The 13,539-nt window shown below is 33.4% G+C and overlaps 1 protein-coding gene and 1 long non-coding RNA gene across 2 annotated transcripts in view; one reads left to right on the top strand and one right to left on the bottom strand.

Annotated features, from left to right (window-relative positions):
• LOC114342601 (serine hydrolase-like protein) overlaps window positions 1–3,967 on the top strand; it is a 32,701-nt gene extending 28,734 nt beyond the window's left edge. Inside the window, exon 3 of the mRNA XM_028293424.2 lies at window positions 3,676–3,967. Within this exon, the coding sequence (XP_028149225.1) occupies window positions 3,676–3,910 (235 nt within the window). The 3' untranslated portion in view covers window positions 3,911–3,967. The remainder of the gene's footprint in view (window positions 1–3,675) is intronic.
• Window positions 3,968–7,404: 3,437 nt separating this feature from the next.
• LOC126881841 (uncharacterized) lies at window positions 7,405–9,574 on the bottom strand. The gene is made up of 3 exons (XR_007697032.1): window positions 9,275–9,574; window positions 8,482–8,639; window positions 7,405–7,585 (listed from the first exon to the last, which is right to left on the bottom strand). It is a non-coding gene; the product is annotated as an uncharacterized LOC126881841 (long non-coding RNA).
• Between the last annotated feature and the right edge of the window lie 3,965 nt (window positions 9,575–13,539).

Here is a 13,539-nt window from a genome sequence, read left to right as displayed (position 1 = left end):
TGCTTAAGGGCGTTAATTATTTTTAGGGGTGTTAACTACCCTTTATTGTCAAAAATTAAATAAAAACATTGTAAACTTTAATATGGGTAAAATTTGGTTTTGATTGGTTAAATAATGATTGTTTGATACTTTAGGATATAATATCATAATATTTCAACCCTTAAAAACCACCCTCAATAACATTACAGTTTTTATAAGTAGATATTTTAATAGATCTATACAGAAAAAAAGTAGAATTAAAGAATTACAAAAACATGTATTAACACAAAAATACGAATTTACAAATATGTACAAATACAAATGCAAATAGTTTTTTAGACATTTTCCAGTATACGAACCGGTTCTGTGGTGTTATACATACATTGAAAATTACCCATAAGAGGACTACCCGAATTTTTCGAAAAAAAATTGTTTTATAAACATAGCTCTTTCAATTTTGGCAATAAAATTTTTTTTCAAAAATGACTTTGTAGGATTTTTGAAGAGTTATAAGCCTGTGTAAACTAAAATCCGTAAGATCCCTTAGTTTTTAATTGGGGTGGGTTTAAAGGGCTCGAATAAGGGGGTGTTTGCTCGTAAATGTAGGTTTTAAACAGCTGTATCTCGCTAACTTTGCACTGTAATGAAAATCTATGCACAAGAGAATTTTAACTATTAAAAAAGCTAAAATTTAGTAGTCACTTATTTTTTTCGCATCTCCAGTATTTTCGGAGATATTTTGAAGTAAAAGGTAAAAAATGGGAAATTCCAAAAAATTTATTTTTATTTAAACTCCAATTTTTCTAAAATTAGGCCTTTTAAATATGTCACACTTCTTGGGTGTATTGATAATACAAATATAAAAGGAATTACAGAAAGGTGAAGACCAATTTTTAATTAGGAGGGTAGTTAGGGAGTTGTTTTCACTGATTTTTACATAAAGAAAAGCAGGTACCGACATTTTTTTGATCATAAGTCGCTTAATTTTCAGGCTAGGAACTTTTTATTATTTTTTTTAAACTCCTAACTGTATACTTGAAAAATGATTTTTTCAGTTTTTCTCTAAAAATTTTTTTTAAGTTATTACTTAAAAAGTATCTCGGCTTTCATTGGTCTTGAAGATATTACAGAAAAATAATCTGCTTTGTGTTACTAAAAGTTTCAATTTTGATATCTACAGTTTTTTTAATTAAATGCATATTTTTCGAGGTATTCTCAAAAAACCCTCTAAAAACGTCGATTTTCTCATCGAAAAACTGTTACTTTCAAGCGCGAATAACTCGAAAAATATTAGTTTTACGAAGAAAATGCAAAAAACATGTTTTTCTTAGAATTACTTTTTACATCGATTTACATGGTTAAAATGTAATAAAAAATTCCCCCAAGGTTTTAGCGTACAGCGGCATGATATAGAAAATAATCCTTGGACTATTCCCTACCTTCTGTGAAAATTTCAAGTAAATCCATGCTGGACGAAAAAATTGCGAGCCAGCCATTTCTTCGACTATAGGGATTTATATAAAATTGGCTACAAAATTAAGTTGGTTTTGAAAAAAATTTTATCAAGAATTACATTTTTTGCTAAAATTGACAAAAAAAGTTTTTTATCTTGGGCACCCCATCCGTGGACACACTGTACTAATACGTCGCTAAAGAGTTCTAAAAACAATTATTGTTTTTTATATAAAAGTAGACTAAAAATCTAAAAACTAACGGAATAACGCAGAAAACACAAAAAATCGTCGATATAACTTAATTAACCTATGAAATGCCATTAGTGTCAAAATTTCATAACAGTGGAAGTTGTAGTAAACTTGCCTGAGGTTGGACCAATCACAAACAAGCATTACGGCGCGGTAAATTTGAATTACTCCTCCTGGTTTAAAAACAGACCATAGTATTGCTATATTTTAGGTGTCATAGAATTAGAGAAAAGTTACACCAAGATGTATTATGGGTGCTCAGACAGGAGTAAGCGATCGACACATACATCTATCAAAAATAATATTCTAAAATATCTTCTTTTGATCAGTTTTCGCTAGTCAGCAATCTCGTTATGTCAGAGATATCTGAGATAGGACTGATTATTTATTTTTGTTGATAGTCTTGTGTTCATTTTTAGTTGCCTTATAAATTAAATGTTGGCGCGATGCTCTGTGTATGATATTTTCTGTATGCCTCTAATGGCCTTAAAAAAGGATGCTCTTCGTCCCTTCGTTATTGAAAATATATGTGGAATATACATTAGCTTAGCGCACACGAAGAGGATTTCTGAACGACCTATTCCTTGGATCAGATCCGTGATTCCGTATCCGCCGATTAGGCCTGCGTTAGATCATATATTTCTTTGCGTACACACGTAAATATTCCGCCTTTCATTTTTATCATAGTACGTACGGATATGCGGAGGAACAGTTCTCTTAGTTAGTGGGCAGTTCCCTCATATTTTCTGGTGACTGGAATGGACGTGGGATATTTTATGCGTATATAAAATATATAGACGTGTTTTGTCACGTTCGGAATAAAATGTCGTTTAAAATGAACAAAAAGGGAAAAGTAGCACTTTTCGGGTTGTGTACGGTGGAAATGATAAAGAAAAAAGACCAAGTAAATTCCTCAAAATGGTTGAAACATTGGACGAAGGAGAAAAAAATATGGACACAAATCTTTTATTACTATCTTCAAATTTTTTTACCCTCTTTTCTAAAGGCATTTCTTAAATTTTGAATTTTGGTTTTAAGTTCTTTCAACGTAGTAGTTTCAAAGCCTTTCTTCTTCAGAAAAAATCATAGTTCACTATACACCTGACGTTATATATAAATTTTTGTTTAAATAGCTATTATATTTTATTTTCCACAGACAGGGCCTTTGTCTATAGGTAGGTACATGTCAATAATCTCGGATACTATTTCTTTTGTCCACTACATATCTTGAAATTCCAGAAAAACACGAGATTGAACTTCTGTGGCGTACAAACACACAGTCCAGCGACGGAACAAAACTACTGGAGATCTAATATATCAGCGATCTAGAATGCCGGAGGTATAAACGTGAAGATAAAATAGGAGGTTTAAATGGATTGGTCGGTAGCAGTCCAAATCTTTTAAAAACCACCTCGTTGTGTGACCAGCTATTAATAAACTAGAAGAAAAATGTCGCAAGATGGGGATTCCAGTCAATAACAGAAACATATAAACAAAAAATAAAAGATCCTTTGTAAAAGGTATATTTAAAAGACCCCAATAAGGGTTACATCACAAAACAAAACGTTTTCGGATTAATAGGTAATCCATCATCAGTGTTTAGCCAATAGCATGCATGCGTGTGCCACCAAAAAGTTATGGGTAAGAACTCTTCAGAAGTTACAAGATCTTAAATGATACTACATATTTTTAATAAAACAGAAGGATGTTGCAAATATTCCTGGATATAACCCAGGACAACACAGGACTCTAACCCACGTGGATGTGATATGAAAGGAATGAACCTCACATATTGATAATTGAGTGTCAACTGTTGACATCCACGCATATCAACAGATTGAGTGGCATCTGTGTTGATTCAGATGAGGGCAAGCATCTGGACTGACGAAGTTTATACCAGAAACAGCGCTGTTTGCAGATTATGCCTTGCCTCTGAATATAAATAAAACATAAATTGCCTTTAATTCACATTTATTTTTTTCTTTATTTTTAGGTATACCAAAGAAACTATAATGCATAACCCAGTACGATGTCCAGTATTAATTATCTTGGGAACCGAATCGACCGCTCAGCAAGTGTACTTTAGTTCAATTATTCAGTATTTTAAACAAAGACGAAACATGAGAATTAAATACGCAGAAGGGAATCACGATGTACATAATGACTATCCAGAAAGAGTTGCACCATTTATAAATAAATTTTTGTTATATAGACCAAGTAAAATATGACCTAGTATTATAAATTACTATGTTATAATTTTAATAAAAAAATTTTTCTGAATTAAATTTATTTTAGTATTAAGACCATTTTCTTATAGGCGAGGCAATGAAGCACTAAAAAGTCCAAAACCTACCAAATTTTTGCAGTTGGACGAATCTCAATGAAACTTTTTGCATTCGATTTGTAATAGCCTTATAGTAAACTCCGTGAACTCAAATAATGATGATGAAATCAAAATTGCGTTATTGAACGTGGAAATCCAACATCCATTTCGAAAAGATGAAAAATGATGAATTTTCTACCCGGGGGGTTTTTGGCGATGGTTTCCGAGGTACCTGATACTCAGGATTAGTGATGTTGATTATAGTTACAAATCGTTACTTTTGTATAAAGTAATCATTTACAGTATTCGTTACTTTGATTGCTTTTGTTACTTTTGTATTTGAGTACCGGTAATCATATGGAAAATCGCATTTCTCAGTACATATTTTGTATTAGTAGGGTATTTTGATTACTATGATTACTTTTGTATTTGAGAATACGGTAATCATATCGAGAATCGCATTTCTCAGTATTTCGTATAAGATCCGATATAACAACGACCTTCACAGATCTATTTAATGGATAGAAATTAAATGATATGTAATCTATTATGTTAAAAATTATTAAAAACAAGGGGTGTCCGACATAATTTTGTCCAGGCTAATTAATAATTAAAAATGATTTTTTTTTGCAAATCATACTAATTTTTTGGCCCGGGCAGATATTATTTTAGATTTTTGGATCATAACAATAAAATACATATATAGACCAAGGCATTTAGAAAAAGGGAAACGTTTTAATAGAAAAATGGGTGGAAGTGCATAATTACAGTATAATGCATCCAAAAGTACATAAACATTCATCCATGATTAAATTGAAGAGCATAGGACTCAATGAGTCTCCCTGTCTTATTACGCTGCCTACATCTATAGATTCTGTAAGTTGCCCATCTATTATGACTTCCATTTTGTTGTTATGGTAGATTTTTTCAATAGTTTTTATGATATCTAAGGGAAATTCTCTATTATACAGAAGATGGATTACATCTGTGAGTCTTGAACTCCATTCTGTCAAATGCTTTCTTCAAGTCAATTAGACATAGAAATGCTGCTCTATTATACTCTAGTGATTTCTAAGTAATTTGCTTTATGGCGAATATTGCATCGTTAAACGATTCTCCAGTACGATAACCCTGTTGTTCATCTGCTAAACTCTGATTCATTAGGTCTTGTAAAAATTTAGTTCTAAGTTTTAACATTAGGGTAGTATTTAACAAGTTGATACCTCTGTAGTTTTCTGGCTGCTTTTTATCCCTTTTTTGAATAGTAGAATTAGTTCCCTTGTTCTCCATTCTTCCGGTATTTTATTGTTTTAATTAATGTTGTTAATTGTTCTGTCATTGCTGCTTCACAATATCAGTAATCTTGAGTAATCTGTTTGCATCAATTAAGTGCCAGAAACAAACCCTCGAAACTCTAGATGACGTACCTTAGCAGTAACCCTGGGCACCCAGGTGCTTCGAAGGTCGGTTCTGATTGCATATTCGTGTTCAGTGACCTCAAATACCCCGAAATAAGAAAATCTGGCCCTTAATATACTGATTTTAACATGTTTATGCATTTTTCGCCATGTCGTCAGATTGCCAGACAACCGATGGACAAAACGTATTGTCGAGTGGAGGCCGCGAGAAGCACTACGGAGCAGAGGACGCCCACTAACCAGATGGGCCGATGATTTGAAACATGTTATCGGTAACTGGATGCAAGCCGCACAAAATAGAGATGAATGGAAAGAGCTGAGGGAGACCTATGTCCAGCAGTGGACGCGTACGGGTTGATGATGATGCGTTTTATACACTTTAAAATGTAATAATGCATTTCCACCCACTTTTCTATTGTAGACTTTTTTCCAGACATCATCCTAATCCTAAATACAATGCAAAAAGTGTTGCAAGTCTCTAGGTACCTACTATATTTAAAAATAGATTTATTCCTGTTTTTAGTGTTAAATGCCATGATCTAATAAAAACAATGGCATACCTACATGTAAAATTAAAGTTGGTATTTTTTTTCTAGGCCTGAAATTAAAAAGCGCTTGAATGCCGTGTACAGTGGCTCTTCTCTTTCGATGGCGATCGTCAAAAATTGGTTTAACGAGTTTGAACGTGGTTGTACGATAGTTTGTACGAGAATAACGTGAAAGAAATCCACGGTCTCGTATTTTCAGATAGCCGACCGATGTGCAAGATAGCTGACACAGTAGGCATCACAAACGATCTTGTTAGTCATCTACTGCTTAAAATTTTGGGCATCAAAAAGCTGTCGGCGCAATGGTTGCCGCATTTTCTCACTCTGGATAATAAGCGGAACCATGACACCACGTCAGAGCAGTATCTGAGGCTTAAGTTTAAGCGTAATCCAAATGAGTTTTTACGTTGTTGCATAACCGTTAACTTAACACGGTTCCACTGGGACACACCAGAGACCAAGGAATAGTCGATACAGTTGACGTCACCCCGCGAACATGCTCCGAAGAGGGCGATAGGACTGTCCTGTCGGCCGGAAAGGTGATAGCCACCATTTTCTGGGATTCACTATCTGTGATTACATTTCTGTATTCACTATCTGTGATTACATTTCTGTTATCTGTGTCCACTTCCTGGATAAGGACAAAACGGTCACAGAGATTTACTCTGCCGCATTATTGGACCGATTCGATGCCGAATTTTAGAAAAAACAACCCCAATTGGTTAACACCGCACCGGATAACACCTTCTCCGTCGCCGTATGGTCAAATTGGTGGAATTAATTGGGCTACGACCCTAATAACACAAAACATTCCATGAATGTTCCTAGAATGTACACACAGGACATTGAAAACATTCCTGGAATGTCCCCAAATGCACACGAATGTCCCTGGAAAGTACCAGGAAAGTGCTGTGTCAGCATTTTAAATATTCTTAGAATGTTCTGTTGGAACATTCCATGAATGTCTACGAATGTTCTTTGGACATTCACAGTCTATTTTTTAGACTGAATGTCTTGTTGGAACATTCTATGAATGTTCTTTGGACATTCACAGTATATTTTTAGACTGAATGTCTTGTTAGAACATTCCATGAATGTCTACGAACGTTCTTTGAACATTCACAGTATATTTTTTAGACATTCACTGAAATATATCGTCAGTAATGTGACAATACCTCCTATATGTTTTTTCATGAGGTTTGCAGGAGACGAAAAACATTTTTTAAGGTCACTTTCTGGTTTCGTACGTATTCTGACTTTTTTGTAGTAAATAGATAGTTGAATTTACTGCAAAACAAGTCAAAAAATATATGAAAACAGGAGGTGGCCGAAACAAGTTTTTAGTCTATCTTACAAATCTCTTGAAAAAAACAGATAGGAGGTACTGTCACATCACTGACGATATATGGCCATACCAAATAATACATCCTTGATAAATATAAACATTTTTATTGCAAAAAATCTTTACATACATTTTTTAATGTAATTTGCTGACATTCCTAAATATTATAAAAAAATGTGTCACATTTGCTTTGTAAACCTTTCTTTTGCTTTTCGTAGCCACATATTCCGTTTCCTTTCTGGTTTTTTGTAGACCACTTCTCTCAGCTGATTCTAAAAGAAAATAAAATAAAAGGTAATTTTTCTATCCTTTACAATTAACAATCAGAAGAAATATTATTTACAGGTAATAATATGCATAAATAATAAATATTTAATAAATAAAATAATAATAATGAACATTTTGTATTTTGACAACGACATCCGATGTGGAAGTAGAAACCTTAATAAAATTATTTTTTCAAGTAAATTGTGGCTTATTTCCCCATTAGAATAATTAATTACAAAAAAGCCACAAAGAAATAGATTTTTCACAAACAAATAAGTATTTAGTATTCATTATATTTATTGTTTTTATTATTTACTTTAATGTCCTACTGGTACATTATTTGACAAATAATGACATTTCGAAGTCTGTTAAGTACGATATAACGCCCTTGGGCATTAAATTTAAATAACGACTTAGATACTGTCAAGTTGACAAATATCAACCTAAGTAAAACTATGGTTACCACAATTACGTTACTACTGTTACTGGTAAATGTACTTATTTAAAAACTAATCAATTCAAAATTCATTCAAATTTTTCGCATATAAAGAATAATTTAGTCAGGCATTAAACGTTGAAGGCACCACAGGTATTATAATAATAACGCTTTCGGTCAATGTATATCCCTATAATACCCTTGGTACCTTAATAACTGTAACATAAGATTATACCTTAATTCTTGTTTTCGATTTCTGATGTTTTTATTTATTTACATTGAATATTAATCTGTTTTGTTGTATAATCTACTTCGCAATAATTATGTGATATATTTGACTTAAAATGAATTCAAAAATTTTTTGTAGTTGGGCAACAATGTCAACTTAGATCTCCGATGTAGATAATTAATTACAACAGTATCTATATTGTACGGACTGTATTATTAATTAGGTTATGCATATACCTGTGTGACATAAGCTATTGGAACAGCACAGTCTCTCAAACGAACAGATGAAAGTGAAGTTCTGTCAATATCTTTTTCTAAAAAGTGTTTTGAACATACTCCTCTATTAACAAATCTGATCTATACTTCATGTCTTCTTCGCAGGATCTTCTGGAAAGCTAAAAATACAAAATATATGCATTACTAAGCATTATTAACAAATTTTAGTTTTAAATAAAAAATATGATTAATGAACTCACAAAATTATTATAAAACAGCTTAGAAATTGTTTATTAGTATAGTCGGTTCCCCAAACTCAGACACAACTGGCTAGTGATTTTAGTAGGTAATTTTTTTTGTTTTTGGCCAATTTTGCCAAAATTACAGTAATTAGTACTGAGACTGAGTTTAGCAAATCGACTATAATATTCTGTGTATTCATTAGTTGGTACTGCATATTATAGTGTGTGGTCTACCATCCTATTTATAAACGCATACACTAGCAAAAACGCAAAAAGAATTATTTTAGTTTTATAAATCCTTTTGTTATTACCTATCTCTATTTACTATTTTAGTTAGGAATAAGCGAAGTTTGTGGCTTATTCACAATTATTATTAAAATAATAAATGGATATGACCAATTATTAACTTATAAAATAAAATAATAATTCTTCTGATTTATGCCTTTTATTCACTTTGTTATATCTACGTTACTTAAAAGATTTTTTATGAATAGTATTATTAGGGTATTAATAGTATTAATTTATTTTCTGAAATACAGGGCATGCTTTCGTTTACATATTTGCATACTAACCTTTTAATAGGGCTTTTCATTCAGTCATTTGTTTGGAGCTTCTGTCATAATTGAAACGTTATTCCTGCAGATTTTTTTATCTACATTTGTTTCTGCTACTCCAACTGCGTTAAAAACAGGACACCATTTTATGCACTATGTTAATAATACTATTAAAGCTATTATAAAAGTATCCGAATTAAAAAAATATTCTTAAAAAGCACAAATAATACAAACAACTAAAAACAATCCACGGCAAGGCAAGGTCGCCAAGATGAAGATGCCAAGATGGCCGAAGCGAGGTCGTTGGTTGGTCGTTTTTAGTCACGTGATGCCCTCTCAAGCGCCATGCACAAAAATATATGCACGGCGAATTTGAAAATGAACGCAAAAGAAATAAATATAAATGCCTCTCTTGGGTTTTGCATAAGTTATAAGTATTTTTTTTATTAACAAAATCGCATTCCAAATTGAATATTCGCGAACAATAATTTTTATTACATTTGTATGTTTATAATCTTGGGAAACTCTTTAAATTTGACATATTATTGCACTGTAGGCCTAAAATGTCACTTAGTTTGTCTGGTATGTTATAAGTAATGTTGTATCTCTTACACGTATGTATTATTTCGCAACTTAAAATATAGGAACATTGGTAGTATGTTCACAGAATGTCTTATGGTAACATTCCAGGAATAATTTAAACAGATGTTCACCGAATGTTCCCTAAATGTCCAGGACATTCAAATATTGATAGAACTTTGGTAGTACATTCCTGGAATGTTGTGTGTTGTTAGGGGAACTTCTGTCCCATCCACCGTATTCTCCAGATTTGGCCCTGTATGACTTATTTTTGTTTCCAAACTTAAAAAAGTCACTGGCCGGGAAGAAACACAAACCATATGGAAATTGGGTCCCAGTGGATTTCGTTCATACTTTGGGAAAATACTCTTTAAAGCATCCTGATAAAAAGTTCTCATGGGCACAACTCAATCGTATGAAGTATTTTCAAGATATAGAGGCACAAACTCGGAAAATTATAAGATTTACTGGGTATTCTAGTTCCCTGAGTTACTGGTTATCTGGCAACATGTAGAAGTTTGGATCAAGGAAAAGTACTAGTAGTCTAGGATTTTTTCCTGGCTATCCAATGGCGACCTTTACTTTGACCTTGACCTTCAACGGACATCATCTTCTAGAGTTTCGAGGGTTTTCGGCATTAAATTGATATAAACAGACTACTCATGGGTTTTTGGGATCTCTAAACACGAATATGCCATCAGAATTGACCTCCGGAGAACGTGGTGGCCAGGGCCACTGCAAGACACGTCATCTTGTAAAGTTTCGATGGTTTTCGGCAGTTAATTGATGCAAATTAATTACTGGGGGGTTTTTGAGGTCGTTAAACACGAATATGCCACCAGAACCGACTCCCGAAGCACCTGGTTTCCAAGGTCAATGAAAAGCGCTCCTGGCGGAGTTTCGAGGGTCTTTGGTACTACATTAATGCAAACGGATTAGTAATAGGTTTTAGGGGTTTCTGAACACGAATACGTGATCAGCACAGACACAGGAGCACCTGGTGCCTAAGACAGATTATCTTCTGGAGTTAAAAATCTAAGAGTAATCCACTTGATTCCTCCGAAACTCCAGAAGATAACCTGTCTTAGGCATCAGGTGCTCCTGTATCTGTGCTGATCACGTATTCGTGTTCAGCAACCCCAAAAACCTATAATTAATTCGTTTGCATTAATGTAGTACCAAAGACTCTCGAAACTCCAGGAGCTCCTTTCATTGACCTTGGAAACAAGGTGCTCCGGGAGTCGGTTCTGGTGGCATATTCGTGTTTAGCGACCTTAAAAACCCTCCATTAATTCATTTGCATCAATTAAATGCCGAAAACCATCGAAACTCTAGAAGATGACATCCTTGAAGTGGCCACCACGTCCTCCGGAGGTCAATTCTGATGGCATATTCGTGTTTAGCGATCCCAAAAACCCATGAGTAATCTGTTTATATCAATTTAATGCCGAAAACCCTTGAAACTCTAGAATATGACGTCCATTGAAGGTCAAGGTCAAAGTAAAGGTCGCCATTGGATCGCCAGGAAAAAATCCTAGACTATTAGTTCTTTTCCTTGATCCAAATTTCTACATGTTGGCAGATAACCAGTAACTCGGGAAATTGGAATACCCAGTAAATCTAATAATTTTCCGAGTTTGTGCCTCTATATCTTGAAAATCCTTCATACGATTGAGTTGTGCCCATGAGAACTTTTTATCAGGATGCTTCAAAGAGTATTTTCCCAAAGTATGAACGAAATCCACTGGGACCTACTTTCCATAAGGTTTGTGCGGGGTACTTTAAGTCGAATGAGGAGTTCACCACCGCCACGGAAGCCTGCTACTTTGCAGACATGGAGAAAACGTCATTTTCAAACGGGTTATAAATGGTGTAACATCGCTGGATCAACGACTGTATCGAGCTAAAAGGAAACTACATTCAGAAATAAATCACCAGTTTTTCCAAAATTTTCGTTTTTCGTTGAAGGCTAAGTAGGTACTTATCGGACCGCCCTAGTAAGTTTTCAACCTCTCGAAATTCTTGATATTATAAGCTTTCTGTAACAACTTTTGTTATCATTACCTACCAGGGGCGTAACAGAGGCCCCCGCAGCGTGAAGCTTGCGGGGGGGGCCCCAATCGCTTAGGGGCCCCATCTTGTCATCTGATATTATGTAAAAATCTTGTATTGTTATATTAATTTACGTTGTGTGTTTAAAATTAAAAACGTAAATTTCTAAATAAACATATTTGCCAAGCGAACCATCTCATAATATCTAGTAACTTAATCCCTTCCGGCTTACCGAAATTTTATGGTAACGACAATAAACTATAATACTTTGTACGTGACTATTGAAAGATTTGAAAATTACAATTTGCCGAATTTTAGAGCAATATTTCTAAATCTAGAAATGGATTTTCTCTTTAATCTTTACCTACGTTTAGTATTTCGATACAATTATCCAAAGGCGTAACAGAGGCCCCCGCAGCATGAAGCTTACGGGGGCCCCAATATGCCAATGGCCCCATCTTGTTGTCTAATATATGTAAAAATGTGTTATATTATTTGCATACATACGTTTTTTAAGCAGTGCAGTATTGAAAATGAAGTTGTCCATCCGAATTAATAAAATTGTTGATATATCGCTGATAGTAGATAGTGCACGAAGAAAGTAGTTTATCTCATAGAATAATACTAATGTGATCATTTAGTAATTTTTGTTCTATTTTATTCTATACCAATAAAGATGAAAAATGTAAGTGGTCATAAACAATGCATGAATACAACAATAGCTCAGTAAATGACAGTTTTGGAGTGAAATTATCAGCGTCACGACGAACGTATTTGCTTGACAATTTGGATTTAGGTTCTAGTTACGCTCCACTTCAAAGTTGGATTTATGCCGTTGGTTGCTTTTATTTCGGGGGGTGACACCCCTTCTTGGAGTGAAAAACATACGTTTAAAATAAGTCCGGAAATGTATAAATTGACTAATTATAAGCAACTTTTGTTCTATTATAGAGTTTCTTTATCTAATGTTAATACTTTTCAAGTCATTTTGGGAGTGAAAATGTTTATCTAAAAAAAACAACGTTTTCAGACGGGTTTTTCGTAAATAACCCAAAAATAAGTATTTATCGAATTAAATATTAGATATCGAAAAAATATTTGTAGCAAAAATGTAGCTTATAAGATACAGAAAATGGTGTACTTATTCATGAAGTCTATCGACGCAGTAAAAGCACAGTTGAAGCTCACGAAAAATTATTCTTATTTGTCCAATTCCAAATCGAATATTTCAACTTGAAATAACCAAAAAATGAAGCAATTTTCGCGAAAAAAATTAAAACTTCTTTTTAAATGTTTCAAAAAAAGCTTCATTTTTATTTTTTTTTATAAAAGTTTCTAGCACCAAAACTATACGAGTCACGCTCAAAATAAAGTTCGCCCCTTTTTTGGTAAAAAAAATCGTGAAAATCTGCCGCTATTTCGCACCCCAAATAAAATTTATCATTAGCGCTTTACCATTTACTTTAAATATTTCTTGTTTATATGATCTGTAAGTTTGACCGGTTCAAAGTTCTTATTTTTGAAAAAATTTTAAAGTTTTTTTATTTTGGAAAAATGCCTTTTTTTCATAATAACTTAAAAAGGATTAGTGATACGAAAAATCTCAAAGAGTAAAGAAATGTAGGTAGGTCTTGCTTTTATAAATATTTAGG

Source organism: Diabrotica virgifera, chromosome 3, assembly GCF_917563875.1.
Source record: "Diabrotica virgifera virgifera chromosome 3, PGI_DIABVI_V3a".
Lineage (NCBI taxonomy): Eukaryota > Metazoa > Arthropoda > Insecta > Coleoptera > Chrysomelidae > Diabrotica > Diabrotica virgifera.
Note: the sequence above shows the minus strand (reverse complement) of the source record. Positions and strands in the feature narration are given on the sequence as shown.